The sequence below is a fragment of the Solenopsis invicta genome, chromosome 12 (assembly GCF_016802725.1).
Source record: "Solenopsis invicta isolate M01_SB chromosome 12, UNIL_Sinv_3.0, whole genome shotgun sequence".
Taxonomy (NCBI): domain Eukaryota; kingdom Metazoa; phylum Arthropoda; class Insecta; order Hymenoptera; family Formicidae; genus Solenopsis; species Solenopsis invicta.
The window spans coordinates 20,477,904-20,499,534 of NC_052675.1; the positions used below are offsets into that span (position 1 = coordinate 20,477,904).

At 32.9% G+C, this 21,631-nt stretch overlaps 1 protein-coding gene across 1 annotated transcript; it reads right to left on the minus strand.

The window, feature by feature from the left end:
• Positions 1-1,669: 1,669 nt before the first annotated feature.
• Positions 1,670-18,756, minus strand: LOC105202739. The gene is made up of 17 exons (XM_039455439.1): positions 18,577-18,756; positions 17,670-17,891; positions 17,340-17,398; positions 17,130-17,268; positions 16,667-16,834; positions 16,405-16,559; positions 10,415-10,443; positions 9,714-9,862; positions 8,244-8,302; positions 7,794-7,935; positions 7,532-7,696; positions 6,601-6,744; positions 3,104-3,250; positions 2,890-2,948; positions 2,663-2,804; positions 2,382-2,561; positions 1,670-2,170 (listed from the first exon to the last, which is right to left on the minus strand). Exons 2-17 carry the CDS (start codon positions 17,808-17,810, stop codon positions 1,985-1,987), a joined length of 2,064 nt encoding a protein of 687 aa, XP_039311373.1. The 5' UTR covers positions 17,811-17,891; positions 18,577-18,756; the 3' UTR covers positions 1,670-1,984.
• Between the last annotated feature and the right edge of the window lie 2,875 nt (positions 18,757-21,631).

Here is a 21,631-nt window from a genome sequence, read left to right on the forward strand (position 1 = left end):
AGGAAAGTCGTAACGAACAGAACCTGCACAGTTCGTATTCTCTGGAGACGCGAGATTATGGAGAACCTACCCGTCTACCCAAATTGCTTTTTGGATTATTTATAAAGCTCGCGTAACATAAGTCAGTCTCTGTATAGTACGCACGCGAGAGCATTCGATTATGTACGTCGGGGATTCTCAATACTTACAGTACATTTTCTGCCTCGTCACAACTTTCTCAACCGATTCAAATGATTATTTACATAATAGAGATAATTAATAAACATTTTTCCGTTAAGTAAGCTGGCGGCGATACGTATTATGAGATTGGGCAGCCGGTGACGAACAACGGTATCCTATTTGCGCAAGTCGTTCTTGCTGTCTGTCTATTTTATTTTATGACACTGCGATATCATTACGCCTTTTTGCAAAAATTTTTTAGTCCAGTTATAAACAAAATCTACATAAATTCATTATTCAATGCTTCAGTACCGAGTAATTTGCAAACATTCGCAATATTGCAAAATTGCATTGGATTAAAGAATAAAGCATTACTGATAAGATTAGTTTTACTTCGAGAAAGTTCTGACAACTCGCAAGTTTGAATACTCATGAACTTGATCAGGTTGTAATTTAATTTGCAATTCAATCTATCAGCGTTTTTAACATATTAGTATTGTACTGGTTAAGTGCTAATTAGTTTCCAGCGTGCCGATGATTCGCTTGCGTCGCCATATAAAAAGAAATGTGCCAATCATGTTCTTCTTTATACACACGAGGAAACTTGTGCTCCAGCTCCATGCTCCAGCTTTGTCATTGTTAATTTCTGTTCGTAATTTTTACCAGAGTTGTTTATACAGGATTCTCGTCATCATCCTACACTACTCGTATCAGTTGCATAATTGTTCGTAATAATGCAGCAGATAATAGGCAGATATGTCATACGTTATTAAGACAAATGAGCGAAGATATTATATAGTTGTCGATTAGTCCTACAAAAGGAATTTCTAGCATGAAAATCAGTAAAATTCTTGTTAGGTCTTGATTTAAATGAGCACTTTGGTTTAATAAGGTATATGTTTAATTAAATTTCAAAGTCAAGAAGACAAATCTTTTGCATTGCTAGAATCAATTTTGTCGATAAGTAAGTAATCATATTAAATATCTTTATAACGAGAACATTTATTGCTTACAAAAATAAAAGTATTTTATTTTAAATTCGTGTGAAATTACATATTTTTCAAAGTAATAGTTTTCTCCATAAATATTATGTGTTGTAACTTATGCTTTTATCATAGATAAAGCAATTAAAGAGTCAAGAGATTGTTAAAATAATGTTAAATTTGATATTTTAAAAATTAAATAAATTTTTGTGAATATTATGTCACAACTTATTAAGTAAAATAATTAAATAGAATAAAATAACGAAATGTTAATAGAAACAGATTTTAAGTTACTATATTGATTTCTGTAATCTTCAGTAGATTATTCCTCGACATATGATACAAGTGAGAGATGCATTGAAAATTGCATTGCCATCAGTCGGCACGTAAACATTTTTGTCATTCAAGTTTTCAACAGATGAGAATAATATAAAATTAGAAATTATAAATAAAAGGAATTGCAGGAATTAAGGTACAATTAGGAATTAATCAAATAATATAATTTTGTACAGAATTTTTTCATATTATATGACATCAAAATTTATTTTTATTACAGTGATAATTTATTTGTTTTACACCTCGTGCTGTGCTTACAATCATTTTGCATTTGTTTATATTTTTAATTTCGTGTTTATAAACTATGTGTAAAAAATACTAAAAAAATATTAAAAATCTTCGTTTAAAAAGCAACAATAATTATGTTAAATACGAGTGTTTTTTTATAAAAGCTTATAATATGATAAGCAATTGTTTTACACAATTATTTATATATTTAAAATTTAATTAGTAGCACGCAAATATTTTATCTATTGTTTCAGCTTGAAAACTGAATATTTAATATATTATTCATTTTCTTCTTCTCCTCCGCCTTCTTCTCCGTCTTCTGTGTTGCCTTGAACACTCTGAACAAATTGCTTGAACATTTCAACAGGTTCACCATTAGCTTTATCGTATCCAGGTGTAGTCGTTTGTACTCTCTCTAACCAGTCAGAAACATTTTTGTATTCTTCCAAATCGAATCCAAAAGCCTATGAAAAATCAAATTAGATTTGCACATCTTAAAAATATTCTAGAATTGTCAATGAGAAATTGGCAACAAAGCAGAACCTTATATAAAATTATTAACAGAAAAGGAAGTATCTTTTGAAAATGTCTGAGAAAGGCAAATGCTCCGAACAAATTTATCTTGGACGTAATTTATCTTATTCTACAACTGATTAATTGTTTACATTGCTTAACCATTAAAATTACCAATGCTGTGGTTACGGACGCAACCAAGGCAAGATCGGCGATCGTTAAATTGTCTCCAGCCACATAATCTTGTCCTTCAAGAAAATTTTCCAACATTTGGAAGGCATTTGTTAGTTTTTCATATTCTGCTGGATCATAAGTATCGGCTTCCTTTCTGAACACAGTCATCTGCGACAAAATGCGATCACGGCAATAATCGCAAAATCTCGCGCAAAATCGAAAATAAATACGCAATACGGTTTGTTTAGAATAGCAAAATGCATACGTACGTAATAACCAAAAACACTCGCAAACATATTACCATAGTCGAAGTATAATCGTTGATTAACTAAAGCACGCGCTTCTGGATTCCGCGGATATAAAGTATCATCCGGTCCGTACTGATCAACCATGTAACCCATGATAGCTCGACTAAAATATGCCATTTTTTAAATTAATATTGTAATATGGATATCTTAAGATGGGCTAAGCAGATTATTGAAATGCTTTTACAGACCTTTCTGATAGCTTGAGATCGTCGTCAATTAGGAAAGGAATTGTCTTTTGCGGATTTAACTGCAAAAAAAAAATTTTTTAAATACTTTTTCTAATATTATTATAATATTATATTTTTATTCTTATTTTAATTCATATTCAAATTATGAAATTGTTTACAATAAGAAACAATATCTTTAATTTTGTGTCATTCACATACTAATAATTTGTCATACCTCCTCGTATTCCGGTGTCAAATGCTCACCAGCCATTGTGTTCAGTACTATCAACTCCATTTCGAGCCCAATTGCCTCTGCCACGAGCATGACAGCTCGGCAAGGTGGACTCGGAGGCAAATAATATAACACAGGCATTATTTCGTTTTAAATTAAGCTCAATTCGCTATTATTTATTGATAAATCTGTTATTCACGTAATTTGTAATGCAATCACAAGTATTATCCTCTTTGTAAATTTTAAATTAACAAGAGGGTATTTGTTTCGCGAAAACAAATGCACGTGCAGTTCCAGCTTTGCATGAAGACTGAACACTTGTCGACTGCAACTTCTCGTCGAATCGATATATCGACATATATTTAAATACATCTACCATAGCTTTAGCTTTTATAGTAGTGTCATTAGACATAGACGCAGATAGATATAGATAGATAATGGGTATATAGATAGCTTAATTTATCTTTTTTAAAGTCTATAAGTATTACAAATAACTGTAAAATATAGTTTTGGTAAGATAAAAAAAGGATACAAGAGTTTTTAAAAAATTCAAGGACATGATTTTTTTCTGGACGTACTACTCGCATCATTTCTTCGCCCATATTGGAATTAGTATAAAATTTCCAGAGTTTTCCACCAAAGTTTTGCTAACCTCACATCACTTGTTCATATATAATGCATGTTGAAAAATTCTCTGTTTTTTCATTTTGCTGTCATATGATTTTTATTTGAAGCAAAGAGCCATACTAAATTTTGCTTTAAAAGTGGAAAAAGTGCAACAAAAACGTACAAAATGATATGAATTGCGTACGGAAATGATTGTTTGGTTCGTGGCAAGGTATTCATGTAGTACTCGCGTTACAAGAATGGTTGTCGATCGCTCAAGTACGATGGGAGGAGGGAGGGACGTCCTTCAACCGGTAGACGAAAAAATCGAAAGTCGCCGATGATTCATAAAGAATTCATGCCCTTTGGCCAAACTATAATAGTAACGGACAGTTCTATTATGACGTCATGCTGAATAGAATTCATCAAGTCAGACTGGATTTTACCAATCGGGAGAGTGGTTCCTCTTGAAAATGCTTTTACACATTCGTCGCTCATTATCTCGTAATTTTTAGCTTAAATTCAGTTACAATGATCCACATCCATTCTACTTATTTAATCTGACACATTTTTTTTCTGTTTGCAAAATTAAAAATCGTCCTCAAAAGAACTCGTGTTGAGAATCATTCAAAGCATCATGGTAGAGAGAGAAGAAGAGAGAGAGCGAGAGGGGGGGATTCTAAGCTCGTACTGAAGGAAGATTTTTCCAAAGAGGCTCTAACGATCTGCGAGCTAGGTCAAGATCCTTCAGATAGAGCATTTCTGATTTTACGAGTAGTTCCAGGCGTTTTATAGAGAGTGAAGAAAAGTATGTTGAAAATTGAAAAATAAGGATTTGTTTTATCTCTAAAATATGAATTTTCTTTGGATTAATTCCCGAACTTTTTGAATAAACCGTGTACCTATATATCTAATATTATACTATATAATTTCATAGATATCAAAATTAATTCAAATCATAACGTGATTTTTTTATTAATAATTTTTAATAGTAATATAAAAAGATTATAAATGGAGTGAGTTGGATTTGTGTTATTACTATAAATTAATTCCTGACTGTATTATGGAACATTTTGCCTTGACTGATTGTGAGTCCTCTTTAGCCGTTATAAACGCATGTATATTATATATATATATATAAATTTCAATATTTTTTAGTGCATTACTTGAGTGTTGTGGATTAGGATTTTTACATAGTCTAATTCTGATAGTATATCTATCGATAGTATATCCGTCGTATTTCTGCAATTAAATACGATGGGTGTTAGCACAGGTTCTCATGCTGTAATTATTTTTATCATTAAACACTATTTAAAGAGTACAGCTAAATGAACATCGAATTTAAGGCAGGTCGGCTACCAGCTGTAAATTACGCGCGTAATGAGAACGAACGAGTTCGTGTTTTGAAAGACTCGTTAACATCGAATCGTTAGGTTAAAGATTTTTTTGTGAAAGATGTGATGCGGAAATAAAAATTTAGTCGTTAAAAAATTATTAATTTCATAAATTTTTGAAAATACATTTTTTAGATTATTAAAAAAAGCTTACGTTTGAAGAATTATATGACAATTTTTATTTTACAACATTTTAACCGTTGTTTCAGAGTTAGACACTTTTTTTTACTGTTCAAAATAACTTGTCTAGATATCATGCATAGTTGTAAAATCTTCAGAGAAACACGCATCCAGCCACTCCTAATTCACGCGAATCACGCGTAACTTACTGCACTCATTCGTTAGTTTTAAATTGTTCTCATTTAAAAACTGCTGGACGAAATTTTACCACAAGAAAAAGTTGCTGCTTTTGGTATAAAAAAATCGCACTCCGTATGCGTGATTCTAGAAAATTATATATGTACATAAAACCGCACGTATTATGTGTCTAAATGTACATAAAATCTTTTTTCATAAATAACAAATAAGTAAATGCAATGAATTAAATAACAAAAGTAATTATATTAGAATAATTTTAATATTAATTAATTCATTAGAATAATTTAATAAATATTAATTACTAATTTATGAAAATAATTTTAATATAAATTGTTAATTAGTTTGCGTAGCCTTTGAGATCTTTTGCATATATATGATATAACTTCACGACGGTCGATAAGATGGAATTTACCTGTTAACAAGATTTCAAGTGGAAAGAGGAAGATTTCGGTCTGGTCGTGGAAACTTTTTGTTCGTGACAAAGCCGGGCTGTGAGCTAGGTCAAGATTCTCCACAAAGGTAAAGCGTTCATGGAAACTATGCTAAAAGTTTTCCCGTTGTTAAGTGACCAACAGAGGTGAGAATTTCTAACTTTACGTCCGTGAAATTTGCGGAGAATATATATTATCCCCCGTAATATTTTAATATTAACTTCCGTCAAATATTATAAAGTAATGACTGACAAAATATTACCTAATCTTATACTTCAGAACGTACCGCTTGAGATATTGCTTTTGTGCTACGACTGAATATTGCTTATAATTAAAATAAGTTTTTATACGCATAATTATTTTCTGTTGTATTAATATTATGCGTGTTACAGAAAAAAAACAATACTGAATTTAATGTCATTTTCTAATTCTACCGTATTTTTTTTCTTTTTAATTTTTTAATGTCATAGTTTTAATCATTGATTTATTTATGTGTTACAATTAATAATAAGATATAGCAATATTAATCCTTTTTCAAAATTCAGATTTTTTAATTTTAATTTCTTTAATTTTTAATTATTCTCTTCATTAGAACTATATATATCTTAACATTTTCTTAATGCTCAACAATCACAATTTATTTGTGCAAAATTGAAATGCATATACGACATATAAAAATATTGCAAGACAAATTAATGTGAAAAATATTAAAGCACCAATGCATCATATAACAGTAGAATTTATAAAATCACTTCTTCTTTCTAATGTTGTCGATGAACTCTTTGAATGATTTCGTACCCTCGCCTTCGATTTCGTTATATTTAGGAATTTCTGCTTGGATCTTGGCAAACCATCTCTGAATGTTGCTATATTTACTCAAGTCATGGTCCATAAGCTGCGAGAAGAGAAATATTACCGTTGAATTCTGTTCTTGTTATAATTTATAAAATTATAGTTCTGACATATTTATGTTTTTTTTATTTTATTCGTAATCAGTATATAGTGCATGTATATGGTAAAGTTTTGCGAATTTAAAAAATTTATTTAAATTTGACATGTAATAATAATCAGGGATGAGAAGTAACGAGTTATAAATAACGTTATTATCGTTACTTTTTAATAATAATAATTTAGTCATTACAATTTTTTATAAGAATAATGCTTAATCCAAGATTGGAGTAGTCACTTTTAACAATTCGTTACTATTATGCGCTGCTCATTGAAAAATAGTAACTTGTAACGAATATAGTTACTATTCGTTATGTAACAAGTTAAAGTAACGCGTTTCTGATGCGTTGCTTTTGCTTGTCACATAACAAGTCAACTAACAAGTTTTTTTTTTTTCGATAAGTAACGTGTAATGATAGTGAATTACTTGTTAAAGTGACTATTCCAACTCTGTTAGTATCATTAAGAAAAATTGTAATGTCATCAAATTGTTTTTATAAAAATATAAAAGTAACGGTGATTCGTTACTTTTAACGCTTTGCTTTCTAATTATTATTGCATGCCTTTAAGTAAATTTTTCAATTCCTAAAACGTCAGTATTAATAAGAATAATTTGCAAATAATAATAATAATAATAATAATAATAATACCAGTATTTTTTATTAACTATATGCTAATTTAATGATTATTTTAATAAACTGGCACTGTGTGCTAGCACAAAAGCAATTTCCTACCTTGAAGTTAGCAATGGTGACGACTATGGAAAGATCAGCGAGAGTTAAAGTTTTTCCCGCCACATAATTTTCCCCTTCTAAAAATTTATCCAAGAAACCTAAGGCGTTGTTAATTTTATCGCATTTCGCTTGCTCCGGAGTGATACCGGTAAATAAAATTGGATACTGCAATTAATATTTATACATATGTTTATGGCTATTAACTTCATCAATACTTATTAAATATGAATCACAAAGTATTACATATCCAAGGATAACTCACGTAATAATCGGCGAAAGATTGGTACAGAGTTCCCAAGTCGAAGTACAGTCTCTGATCAACCACGGCTCGTTTTTTGGGGTCTTTTGGGTAGATGGAATCATTCTTGGAATACTGATTAGCCAGATAAGTCATAATCGCGCGGCTGTAAATCGAAGCAAGCGCGTAAGTAATTAATATTATATTTATTTTAGTTTTAATAATTATAAATGACTAAATAAATTTTAAAATCGAAAAGTTTATGAAAATACAATATATATAGGTATATCTAATGTGCATGAATCTGAAACTAGCTTGTGTTTGGCGCAAGTTTAAGACTTAGTAGCAAATTAAATTTTACAAGAAAAAAAGGTATTGAAGTCGACAATTACAATGGAAAAAGTATTTGTTTTATGAGTGAAAATTACGGACTTGTAGCTCTTACTAAATTTTAAGAGTAAGAGATAAATATACCTTTCCCACAGATATAAACCATTGTCGTCCAGAGTAGGTATCGTATGTTGTGGATTCATCTATATTAAAAAAAAAACATTGTACAAAGAAAAAACAATTACATTATCTTGTATTTTGAAATATATTTTCGATACGTCAAGTTTTACAAAACAACAGATTTTCTAATTTTAATTATAAATTACAGTACACATGTGTTTCGATGACACATTAATATCAGTGTTATTGCAAAATAAATTTATGCGTGAAAAGGTATTAAGAGAAAAATAAAATGTACATAAACAGAATGTTTACATACAAAGCTATCACTATATAAAATATTTTTGGGTGATATTTTTTAAGTTCTTCAAGATGCTTACAGTATCGTTATTAAATATTATGATGAAATTATTTGAAATATTATTAGTTATATTCTATATTTTTAGCATCAGTTTATTATTTGTAAAACGATGCGTTTTAAGTACGACAACCATATTGGCATTTTATAAAATTGAATATTTTTAATAATTAATATGAAAATATTATTATAAAGCATGAAAATCCGTTTCAATCGAGACATAGTTTTTCCTCTTATTTTTTATGTACGCAACATTTTGTTACTTACATACGATATTTTTACAATTTTAATAAATAGTCTGGCAATAAAATTTTTGGAGTGAGCAATAAAAAACATAGACATCTCGGATAACAAAATGTTATATTTTATCTTTCAAAGTAGTTCTTCGTGACATCAGTATACTTCTCACATCTACTTTTTTTTATACAAAGCCACAAAATTTTTTTTTAAGTCCGTAGTCGGAATGTTGTTCAAAGCACTAGTCACATTTCTCTGAATTGACGTCTTAACTTCCTCTCTTGATTTGATGGCGTCTTAAAAATGTTTACCTTTTATGATGTTTTTATGCTTTGAAAATAGAGAGAGAGAGAGAGAGAGAGAGAGAGAGAGAATGAAATTCGAAGAAATCAGATGGTAAATAAATCATATAACGATCGATCTCAATAATTTTTTTCTTAACCAAAAACTGTTTTTATTATTATTTTTTTTTTTTTTTTTTTTTTTCAAGTATATTAATGTCATAAAGGATTACTTTTAAAATATAGTAGTTTATTATCTGAAAATGTTTATATTTTTTTTTTATTGCTGCACGCTGGAAACTTTATTAGACTATGTATTTTCAATAACAGGTATATTAAAAACAGTAGTACGTTAATAAATATGTTGCGCAACATAAATATCGTTATTTATCTTGAAAAAATGTTTAAGCAATTTGCAGTTGAAACGCTTGAAAGATTCTTAAAAAACATTAATCGAAAATAAATTTTTAAGTTAACTATTTTTAAAAATAAAAATCCTATAAATACTGTGTTTTTGTACTCTTGTGACTTTGATAGAAAAATAATTTGAGTTAAGAATCTTCTAAAATTTTACTTCCTAAACGCATGCATTTTGTAGAAAATTTTATTACAAGTTACCTTAATAAATTCGGGTTTTAGGTGTTCGCCGGCCATGAGGTCGGTGTACTTTAGGTTTATATCCACTCCTACGGACGCTGCCGCCAAGCGCACTGCCCGACATGGCGCACTTCCGGGAACTTGGTAAAGATCGATGGGCATCTTGAAATCTACGAAAACGCGCGACGCGCTTTTAATGAAGTGGTCAATGTGATCGATCGCGCGCCAGGCATTCGAAAGTGTTCGAGCGTCACAAAACTATTTTTCGATGACTTTTCTTGTTCAAGAGAGCAACTGATTACGCGCGTGCGCGATTGAAAAGCGAAACAATGTGGCGAGACAATCTGGCGACATTATTTCAAACGAGCCTCGTTAAAGGCACATAAATTTCCATTATCAATTAGTCAAAAGCAAAACTTGTCAATTATAGACCTCAAGTTGTACCGAGTTGCTTTACACATTCAACTATGCACTGGGCGGACGTGGGAAACGATTCCGCAAAGTTTCCACGTTCATAAATTATCGCGTAACGAGGAACGATTCAAGCACTCGCCGAATTCCATTACTAAATAAACCTCGTACACCGTGAATCACAAATATTCGCAATCGTTGAAGTAGCCTTATCACTTAACAGTTTTGAATTATTTGTGTCAGAGGTGGTGAGAAATGGGGAGAGGAGAGAGAGAGAGAGAGAGAAAGAGAGAAGTCGCAACGAACCGAACCTGCACAATTTTTCTCTGGAGGCGCGTAGCGAGATTATGGAGGACTGTCTAGCCAACTTGCTTGTTCGGCCTATTTATAAAGACCGCGTAACACGGGACAGCCTCTGCATTGTACGCACGCAAGAGCGAGATCGATTATATGCGTTGGGGGTTCTCAATACTCTCGCTGATCGTCGCGCCGCGCTGTTGGTGGCCACGTTCTGTTTTATAACGACTTTCTCAAGTGGTTCAAATACCAATTTACATAATAGCGACAAGTAGTAAACGATCATCGATAAGAAAGCCGACGATACAAATCCTTTTGAGATCGGGGGGCAGCTAATGGCGAAAAAACAACGGTACTATGTTTTGTTCAAGTCGTCTTTGTTGATTGTCTATTTTAATAAAATTTAACGATACTACGATATCGTTACGTCTATTCTATTTTGCAAAAATTTTGCAATCCAGTTATAAACAAAATCTTCGTAAATTCATTATTCAGTGCTTCGGTATCGAATAATTACATTACGCAATATTGCAAAATTGCACTGGACTAAAAAAGAAAGCAATTCTGATAAGATTGATCTTACTTCGTGAAAGTTTTGATAAACTCTCGCAAGTTCGCATACTCGTGAACTCGATCAGGCTGCGATTTAATTTGCGATTCAATTTATCAACGTTTTTAATATATTAGTCTTTTATCGGCTAACCAACGCTAATTAGTTTCCAATGTGCCGATGATTCTGTCGCGTATAAAAAAATGTTGCCAATTATGCTTTTCTTTAAACATTATTACGTGGATACCTCAATGCTTCCAGCATTGCCGTTGTTATGCGTCTGATTCAGCAAGATTCGTATCGGCAGCGGAAAAAAACATAACGTTAAATTGGTGTTATGACATTAGCTTCTTAAAACGGATGACACATCTTTATTTTTCGAGAATAATTTTCTTATTGTAGAAATAAAATAGTTTTAGTAATAACCAGACCTTTTCCTCTGAAACTTTTTAGCACATTTAAATTTTGGATTTTAACTTAATTGTTTCTTAAAAGTCTTCGGAAAATGAAGATAATTAGAGAGTTGGGGACAAAAATTTTCTATATTACAATTAAAGCCTGCAACAAGTTTACAAGAAACAATAGCGGAATATGATGTTGCAGACACGTACTTATTTCCTTTCTTCTGAAAGTTCTGTAACCTTCTGACAGTCGTCTGTTTATACAACATCCCGTCTTCCGGAGAAGCCGACGGTAGACAACCACTTGGCAGAGCAAGTGAAAGCATTCCAGCGTCTGTATGGCCTTGAGCTTCAAGGTTTCGCCTTCCTATGGCGACGTACATACACACTCGTTGCTTTATGCACGGCAGTTACATCACGCGCGTCGATGCAACGACGTGTTTGAAGATCATCGTTAGTACCGAGAGCAAACGCTATGAAGGCGAAATTAATCGTAAAAAGAAAAAAAATCGACAGTTTTAATGACCACGTACAACTCCCTTGAGAAATAAGCGATGGAAGATATCGATTTTTCTAACTTGCAACAAAGGAAAACTCTTCCCCTCTGCCTTTCTCTCGAATTCTTTATTTAATCTTGACAAACTTTACATTTTTCCATGTTTATTTGAGGATATTGAGATACTTCGAGGTTTCTGTATTAAAAAGATAGATCCTAATTTAATATTTGCTAAAGGAAAATCTTTTCAAATAATCCGCAACACTGACACGGAGCTCAGGGACTCTGTGTGGGCGCATACATGCGTGCTAACTTGGTTTTTCCGATTATATAATGTTCTAATCTTTGTATTTTTAAACTGCGCACTATGTGCATATTCTTTTATGTTGAATGACTTTTGACGAATTAGTAATCGTTTGTTAAGACGCCAAACTTTTGCTCTTTATAATCTTTTATTAAATCTGGTCGTTTCTCTCGAAGGAATAACATTTATTTTATTTAAAATATATAAAATATAAAACATTAAATTTGTTTAATTTTTGTATAATAAATTTATGGAATTTCTGTGGAAATAATATATAATGTAATTTTAACGTATATATTACGCAATAAAATATTATAATAGTTGTAATTATTATGTTCTCTCTCTCTCTCTCTCTCTCTCTCTCTCTCTCTCTCAAGGAATCGTATGCGAATCAAAGACAGTTCCGTGTAAATTACTTGCAAAACAAAAGGTGTTTCAATTACTTTGATGCCGACTACAACCGCAAATGCGACAAATAAATGCAACGCGATCGATTGCTAAATAAGTAAACGCTTTCAAACACGCTGTGACACACTTTTCTCTAGAGCTACGTAAAGTTGTGTTCTCACGCAAACGTGTAGAGCACGCATGACATTAAGATCACGATAAAATTAATTTTAAATCGGCATACTCCGAATCTAAGAAACTCGTTTTGATCAAAACCGGACAGGCGGTTTTAATCATTTGCGGTCGACCGGCCAGCAACTCGTCCGGAAGAACGCGACAAGCATAAGTAGCATTATCGAATTATTAGCCAGTTGCGGTTCGGCCGGATGTTTAAACTTTTAACGCAATTATACTTGGAAATTTCCTACAAAGCAAATTAATCCGCCGCGAAACTAACTGGCATAAAGCGATTAGGTTAATAACGTCGATAGATTATCGCCTAAACGGTTAGATCGGATTCGTTCGTTAAAAGTTTTTCTTTTCGTTGCGGTATTAAAATTAAGTCCCGCTATATGATTTTACCGTGATAATTTTCTACATAAAATAATGTGAGAAGAATTGAGATTTATACATCAGAGGTGTATTATGGTTTTATTTTATTAACATTTACATTTTATAGATACACTGATGTATCGTTAGAAAAAAAAAACACATAACAGCCATAAAAGAATGAAATTTCTAAGAAACTTACTTTTTTTCGACTACTTTTTTTTCTTCTTTAATAAGAAACAACTCTGTTATCAGAATTACCTTATATAGAACTTTTTCCTAAGCACCAGTTAGAAAGTTGAGTAGATTTTAACCGGTTCTCGTAACAGAAAATATGTGTATGTTCTTAAGTATTCCGTTGCAAGTAAAGTAAAAAAATGTTTCAATACATTTATTTGTTTTCATAGTTAATTATATTAATTAATATCTAATTTTAAAATATTATGTTTAAAATATAATATTCCTAATGCAATACATAATGCTGTGTACGAGTATATCAAATTTGAAATTAACGTAATGATTAAAAAATGAATTGAATAAGGATAGATTCTTTTTTACAAATCATATAAATAATAAATATCTGGAAAGTTATCAGTGAGAAAGGGCTGAATCATCTTGACATGCCCGACAGCGTGAGCCGACAAATGCGCTACAGTTTCTTGCCGCCTTAGAACGGATTAGATTTTATGGCTGTGAAACGTATTCCCGCCTCGTCATCATCATACACTGGTTGCTCACGTCAGTTGCGTAATTGTTCGTAATAATGCAGCAGGGTCAACCAATACATGTATATGCCTAATGTTAGAGTATCAGCGGAGATAAATGATTACGTGCTACACGCATAATACATTAATCTGAGAGAATATCCAGTGTTGCAAAGGAAATGAAATAAAATCTAAAATACAAGTATAAAAAACATTTATTTCATGACATAAAATATTTACATTGAAATTATATTTCATATATCATTTATAATTTATATTTTACATAATAATCTTACAAAAATAATATCGTATAAAATACTGTTTTTTACGTTATTTTTTTCTTTTGTGCAATGATATATTTTATAAAGTTTCTTTTTTGAACATAAGATCTTATTTATATTACGATAAAAAAGTATTCGAAGCTGATTGACTAAAAATCAAAACAGAAAAAATTAAAAAAACCGGTTGATTTACCAAGTTTTTTTTAGATCGTGAACACTCGGTAATATGTACCATCTCTTTCCTCGTTTCGTTAATCAAGAGAGAAGATAAGATAAATATAAAATAAAATTAATGAAAGTAAAATTATTGAAGTAAACGACAAAAATAACTTTGCGATAAGATAATAAAACTTTTGATAACAATAATCGAACACTTTATTACCATTGCGACAATGTTGTAATTATGTTGTTAAGGTCAAAAAGATAATCTACTTGCTGAAAGTAAACATATTTACGTAGTTACGTCGACTAAATTTTCTCGTGAATGTCCAATATTTGAAATGGTCCATGCTATATCCATGATTCTATTTCGTGCTAAAATAAAGTGTCCCTAAAGTTTCAATCAGGGAAACGCGTTACATTAACGAATCACCGTTACTTTATAATTTTCATTTGTTTTCATAATAGCAATGATAATAATTTTATAATAACAATGACGTTAGAAGTTTTTATAATGGTAATGGTAACACCAGAATAGTCACTTTTTACAAGTAACTCATTATTGTTATGCATTACTTATTGGAAAAGTAACTCATTAGTTGACTCACAACGTGACGAGTAAAATTACAAATTACTATTTTTCAATAAATAATGTTCAATAAAACGTTATTTACTATAATTACTACATTGTCATTATAAAAAAGTAACAAGTAATGGCGTTACTTATAACTCATTACTTCTTTAGTATCGATAATACAAACCTTTAATGCAATAATTATTATAATATATGTGTTTTTAATAAACATAAACGCTACATTATTTATTTTTACTTCAAAACTTGAATCGCATAATTTTTTTTTTTTCCAAAGGTTCATAATCCTAAAAATACTTTTGCCGATACATTGCTGAAATAATCAGTTTCAAGTAAATCAAAATATAAGCAATCTTTTTTCACATCTCTTTTTTGTAATTAAATTAGACTAAAACGCTTGGCTAAATATTTTGCACAATTATTATTTTCTACTTTCGAGCAATAAAATTTAAAGATTATTTACATTAAAAGTATGAGTAAACTGCTAGATTTAAAATTTAAATATTATTAGTATCGTGCGACGATGCGATGTGTATAAGCGGCTGTTCTATTTTGTTTTTTCTTTGCCTCGCTCTCATGAAAGAACGAAAAAAAAAAAACGAAACCTTTGATCAGACTTATTCTTTTTCTCTTTTATCCACTCGTTATCTTTTTCTAATGCTTACTTTTTTGTCGTCTACAGCTTTCTTTCACAGCGCGCTACAGCTAACGTTTAGCTGTCAATCTTTGACAGATTTAAAATTAATGGAAATATTGTGTTTCCCACTCTATAAGGGAAACTTCTCTCTGTTCAAGAAATCAATAACGATCGCTTTAGGCTTTTTGTCATGTTTCAACGATTGTTATCTATCTTTCGCTACCTCAGCGCACACTCGAGAAGAATAATATTTTTCGTGCACTTTAAAACTTTTGTGTTTTGCATGACTGGACGTCACGCTATAATTAAGAAAATAAAGTGTAATGATGACAAGGCAAAGTATATACGGCGATGCCGTTAACTTCATATAATTAACTTTATATAACTCGGCATTGCCGTTATATTCTTTCAACGTTTGCTGGATGAATATTGATTCTTGTTAGCTGTATAAATTTCATCGTGAACATATACAGGAACTAGCGTGGCTGCAAAACTAATGGGAGTTGAAGTGTTAAGGGAGATAAAAAATATTCAAGTCATTTTTTTTATCACAGAATTAATTATAAAATAATTAATTTCTGCAGGTGCACATGTTATCAGATTTCATTTTAAGTATATTTTAATAATTTTATTTGCATCTATTGTTTCATCACGTACAGAGAAAGAGCTGTGAATATCGCGAAAATATAACGTGTAGCTTTAAACAAAGGATCCGCTAGATAAGCTAAGTATGCAATAATAACAACGCTTTGAAAGTACAATAGTTATATTAGCAGGTTTATTATAACAGAGCTGTTGAAACGCCAGGTAACGCGGAGGTAAAAAGTGAATTTTAAATTCTATAAGGTATAATAATGAGATTCCATGTCTAATCTCGATCTCGGGTAAACGAGTTACTATCGATCCTCCGCGCTTTAGGCGTGCACAAATATCCATATCCACGTTAACTAGATTCTTGCAGGTTCGCGTGGTACATCTCGGTAAACGCTTTAACACCCATAGCGTGCACCTCCTCGAACCCGAATCTCTCCAGGCTTTCCTTGCAACGATCGTAATACGCGGCAACGTTATCGTAAGGGCTGATGTCAAAGTCAAAACACTGCAATTGAGAAATCGGTCTCGTGCGTATTTGCGTACCTTGCTTGAGGAAATAATCCTTCATACATATTTAGAGAGAGAGAGAGAGAGAGAGAGAGAGAAACTCACCTGTATCACACAGATGGTTGTGCTGATAGTAAAGTCAGCGATGGTCAGGTTGTCACCGGCCGCGAATTCTTTGTCGTCGAGAAAAGCGTTGAGCACCTCGAACGATTTCTCCACTCGAGCCAGAGCTGCCTCGTTAACGGAATTGGCTAGACCTCGTAATACCGGCATCTAAACGATGACGACGATTTTATCCGTCGTATTTCATGTCAACAAATAATGTCGAAGGGAAATAGTGCGCGATATTATATTACATTGTGCTGATATAATATAATTCCGAGTTCCGCTGTTCTAGAGACACTTGATATTTTTTGAATTAATCATGAAGGAATGAAGAATCGATGCAGCCCGTTTCCGAATGGAAACTAACGGTGAAAAAATCAACTTTATTATTAAGCATATGCAGTGGACATGTGATCACAGACTGGGTCGTAATATTAATTTCAAAACGAAGATTAATACGTACGTAACATTTCATAAGATTGGTATAAAGGCCAGCATCGAAATACATCCTTTGATCAACTATTGCTCTTTCTTTCGGATCTTTCGGATAAAGCGAGTCGTTTTTTGCGTATTTGCTGACTAAATAAGCCATGATAGGACGACTGTAATGACACAAATTCCGGGCTTAATTCTAAGAGCTTCGTTACAGAAAGTGTGAGAATCTCTTACGTACCTTTCGTACAAAACGAAGCCGTTGTCGTCGATGGTTGGTATTGTATGCAGCGGATTAATCTAAAGTAAAGTAAAATTTTTAAATAATAATAAAAATGTCGTTCGTAATAATAAATTTCAACAAAATAATAAATTTCCAAAGCCGGATTAACATAAACGAACTTCTTATAACGAGTGTCATTTTAATGAAGCTTGAAAATTTTTAAATAGCTTCGAAAGCAGAATTAATAGAATTTTTTGTCTATTTATGAAATCTCGACTGTGCAGATTGAACGCTAAGAGTTACTAAATTTTACGAGAACAAATGAAGAAGTAAACTGAGTAAGAGAACCTGTAAAAATTCCGGCATCATGTGCTCCCCCTTCATGATATTTACGATCTTCAAGTTAAAGTGAATGCCTAATGCTTTTCCAAGTAGCATAATGGTGCGACAGGGTGGACTTGGCGGAAAGTAATAATAATCAATCGGCATCTTGCTGTTTTCCCTGCTTCTCTGTTGTTTTCGTTATATTTTCCTGTCACTCCCTAATCGCTCGTTCCAGAGAATTTTACGCTGCAATTTTGAAAGAAAACTTAATTTATTCTTAAATTTATAGGTCTTAGATCTACATTTACATTTAGGAAAAAAGTTGTTAATTTGACTAAATTTTCCAACTCGATAAAATTTTTTCAGCAAGTATTTATATATTTAACTCGAATATATAAAATACTTGAACTGAAGAAATTTAGTCAAGTTAACAACTTTTTTTTTCTCAGTGTACGTGCACCTGCATATAAATTCCCGTTTTGCCTACTTTTCAATCAAGCCGAGGTGCTTTTATAGGCAACTCTTCCGATTGTTTCTGCACAAGACAGGCGTAATTTTTGGCACGAATGAATACAATTTACAGAGAATTTTACAAGTAAGGAAGAGATGAATCTGTAATAGTTGGGATCGAAAATAAGAGCGCTGAAATAATAATGAAGCTGGGTGCAAAATAAGACATCGGGAGTCTCAAACAAGGTGCGGAGAATGAAATTTTCTGTCGTAAAAGAGCAAGTTTATTACAAACGTTCTTAACTAATACGGGACATTAAATTAAGCGTTAATAGGAGGTAAGGGAGTATTTGCGGTGCGCAAATAACGTGAATAGTCACATCTAGCCGGAGCGCAGCAATCGCTCAGTTCCAATTACCGTTAATGCAGTAATTCCGCTAATTAATACGTCGTTTAAATGGCTTTCAAATGTGACCCTTACCTGTGAGCGCGTTCAAACTCGACCAATTGATACGAATCGATGATACTTGCGACCGTTAGGCATCAGCTTAATTAATTGGCTTATCGTTCATTGGTACGATGTGCATACCGAAAATGTGTCACTCATCGCTTCTTTTAAGGGTAACAGTTCATTGTTCAAGAGGCTACGTGTGCAGAAGTAAGGAAAGTGCGCGCGCACGAACGATTCGCAAAGTTACCATAGCAATAGCTTACCGCCAAACAAAACCGCGAAACTCCAACGTTGACATTATCCGTTACGATCGAAAGTTCTCGGTAAGGTCGATCGATCGGTTAATAAAAACGGGAAGAACGTCTGGTAAAATGGAGCTCGTTATACTGGCGTAACACATGTAAATAGAGCAGCAGCAAACGTGTTGAAAGATATATTCTTTTTATTCGATATTTTATTCAGGAGCAGAGCAATTGAGGCTAGACAGTTTGTATTTAATACGATTTAAAATTTAATGCATCGTATGTATGCGTGTATCTTGACACGTGGAACTTTTGTCCTTCTTTTGTTAAGAAACAGGATGTTTCTTAGGTAATACGTTTCATAATTAATCGAATAAGAGATGCTTGTTGGTACTGGTATCTATTATTAAGTTTAATAATTTACATATGAAAGTTGTGTGAATAAGATTATATTCTTATTTACTAACATATTTTTAGAATTTATTTACTCTATTTGTTATTAAAAATTAAATTATAAATATGTTTTACAACATTAAGAAAAATCTCAATTTTTTTTATGCAAGTGCTTCAAGTATTTGAGATAATTTATACAAAGTTTTATTGTGATTGTCTGTTTAGTTATATTGTAAATAAACAAATTTTATTTATTTTACAGAACTGATCTCTGTAGCGCAATGAAACTTTGCGTAAATCAGCTTGAATATTTTAAGTACTTAAATAAAAAATATCTAATTTGTTTTTTTATTATTTCTTATTTCATTATTTTATTTTTATTAGAGCACATGTCTACTTCTTATCTGCAATAACTTTTTATCCAAATAAAAAATCGCTGCCAAATTTTTGCTACTACTTTTAAATACAATATAAAACAATCTGCAATTTGTTTGTAATTTTCTTAAAGTATTGAGAAATCTTCTATACATCCTTAAGAACTGCGTTTCAAGACCAAAATGGAGCGCAATTTTGAAGAACTAGAAAATGTTCATAAAATTACACATAAAATGTTATTGAGCATTAAAAACTGTTGTGACCTTATATAGATTTTTTTTACTTTTCCAAACGGGGTTTTAAAGACTCAGACGATCAGATTGTCAATTTTGAATTATTTTGCCTCAAATTCGTACATGTGAAAAAACAGTGAAAAACGTTACAAGTCAAACAATTGTGAAATCGTATTCTGAATTGTTGGAAGAGTGTACCAGAGTTTTTTCAGATTTTTTAGAGCGCGAAAACCCTTTCAAAAACATTATCAGGTAGCAATGAATCGATTGGACTAGAAAAGCGAAAAAAGCGTCGTGCCATACAATCGAGTTATTGTTTTTACACTAGACGCTGAACACATTTCTTCAGATAAATAAATTCTCCTCGACAAAATGTATTTCTGTGACGCAGTTGATGATCGACTTCCGCTGCTGAAGATCGTACTAGGGGCACGGCAAGTCGTTACGTTGATCGGCAATTCTGTCGGGCGAGCGTTACGTGGACCGTTGGGCGGGCTCCTTAATTTCCCGGTGCGAGAGTGGTGATTTCGGTGCAACGTGGCCGGACGCTTTTACGATGCGCCGCATTAACGACGCGATTCCTGCGAGTCTCACGGTTTTGTTTGCGCCATTCGTCCCGATAAATCTCCTCCGTTATTGCCCGTCATTCGGACGGGACACCGGTCGCTGACCCCATTTTGGAGGAATGACTTTTCGTTACGTAAATGTGCTGTGCGCCATGCGGTGCGATATAATTTTAATTAGATTTGGAAATGCAGGATGAATAGGATAGGAAGATCGGGGACGATAATGTCGCCGTTGCCACCGCTGCCGTCGTCGTCGTCGTCGTCGTCGTCGCGCGTGTCAATTCAATAACATGAATATACGCAGCCGCTGCTAATTGCCTCGGTTTAGTTCCGGCAGCAATTTGTGGTGGACACGGACGCTCTATTGACCGACACGAAAGAAAACGGAGGATATAGATTCGAGCGGGTCGTGAGTTGCATGGACGACGGCGCGATCAGTTACAGTGTATTCCCGGCAACCGGATGTAACCAGCCGATGGTACCAGCCTAGAGCGATTTCCGCAGTCGATAGCGCGCGCGTGGTCGATGGAATCTGGATTGGCAAATCAATATCGAGAGGATCTTACGTTTAACGATGCGCAAATGAAACGTAAGCCGTGGCGTTCGCAAATTCATCTGGTCTCTTTCAAATTTCAATTAATAAAAAATTCATTAACAATGAAAGAGCCAGAGTTCAATCCAGACGCACTATCGATGGATCGCCAAGTATTGCGACAGAAAGTAAGAGAAAAAGTTTCGTACCTCTACACAGAGATTTTTAAGAAACTTCCAATTTCCATAATGTTTTTTTAAGTGTTTTTTTAAATATTTAAAAAACGTTACAATGAAGAATAAAAAAAAAAAATATTAAGAAGCATTGTCTGTTAATTGAGTTTAGCTCTGAATGGCTCCATCTGTCCAACGCGTTATTTTAAACGCGCGCGGAATCTCGTTAAATTCTTGCAGCGCATCGCGAAAGGAGAATGGAGAAAATTACGCGAGTTCCGAGAAGCTGCCGACTGCTGATAACTGTCGCGGAATGGTCGCGATGGGTGAAGTTGGTTCTCCGTTCGCTTGGCTGTTATCGCAGCGAGCGTCGGGCGTGTCTGTGGTGCGATTATCGATTAGCCCCGGCAAATCCACTGAGATGGAAAATGAAATAGCCGCGCGCGTCTCGTGCTCGGCTCATCGACGGGGCGTCAGGGAAATGCGTGATCTATCAACCCTATCGGCGTCGTTACGCTCGCGCGCGTCAGGCTCCGGTCGGGCCAATGCGCAACGCGCAACGCGCCGCGCC

Bases quoted from the DNA above. Each gene is read 5' to 3' on its own strand.
- LOC105202739 (XM_039455439.1), bottom strand. From the start codon at position 17,810: ATGCCGATTGATTATTATTACTTTCCGCCAAGTCCACCCTGTCGCACC. The intron at 6,745-7,531 runs GTAGGAAATTGC...CTCTTCTCGCAG, and splicing joins TCACCATTGCTAACTTCAAG to CTTATGGACCATGACTTGAG. The intron at 2,562-2,662 runs GTACGTATGCAT...ATTTTGTCGCAG, and splicing joins CGAGTGTTTTTGGTTATTAC to ATGACTGTGTTCAGAAAGGA.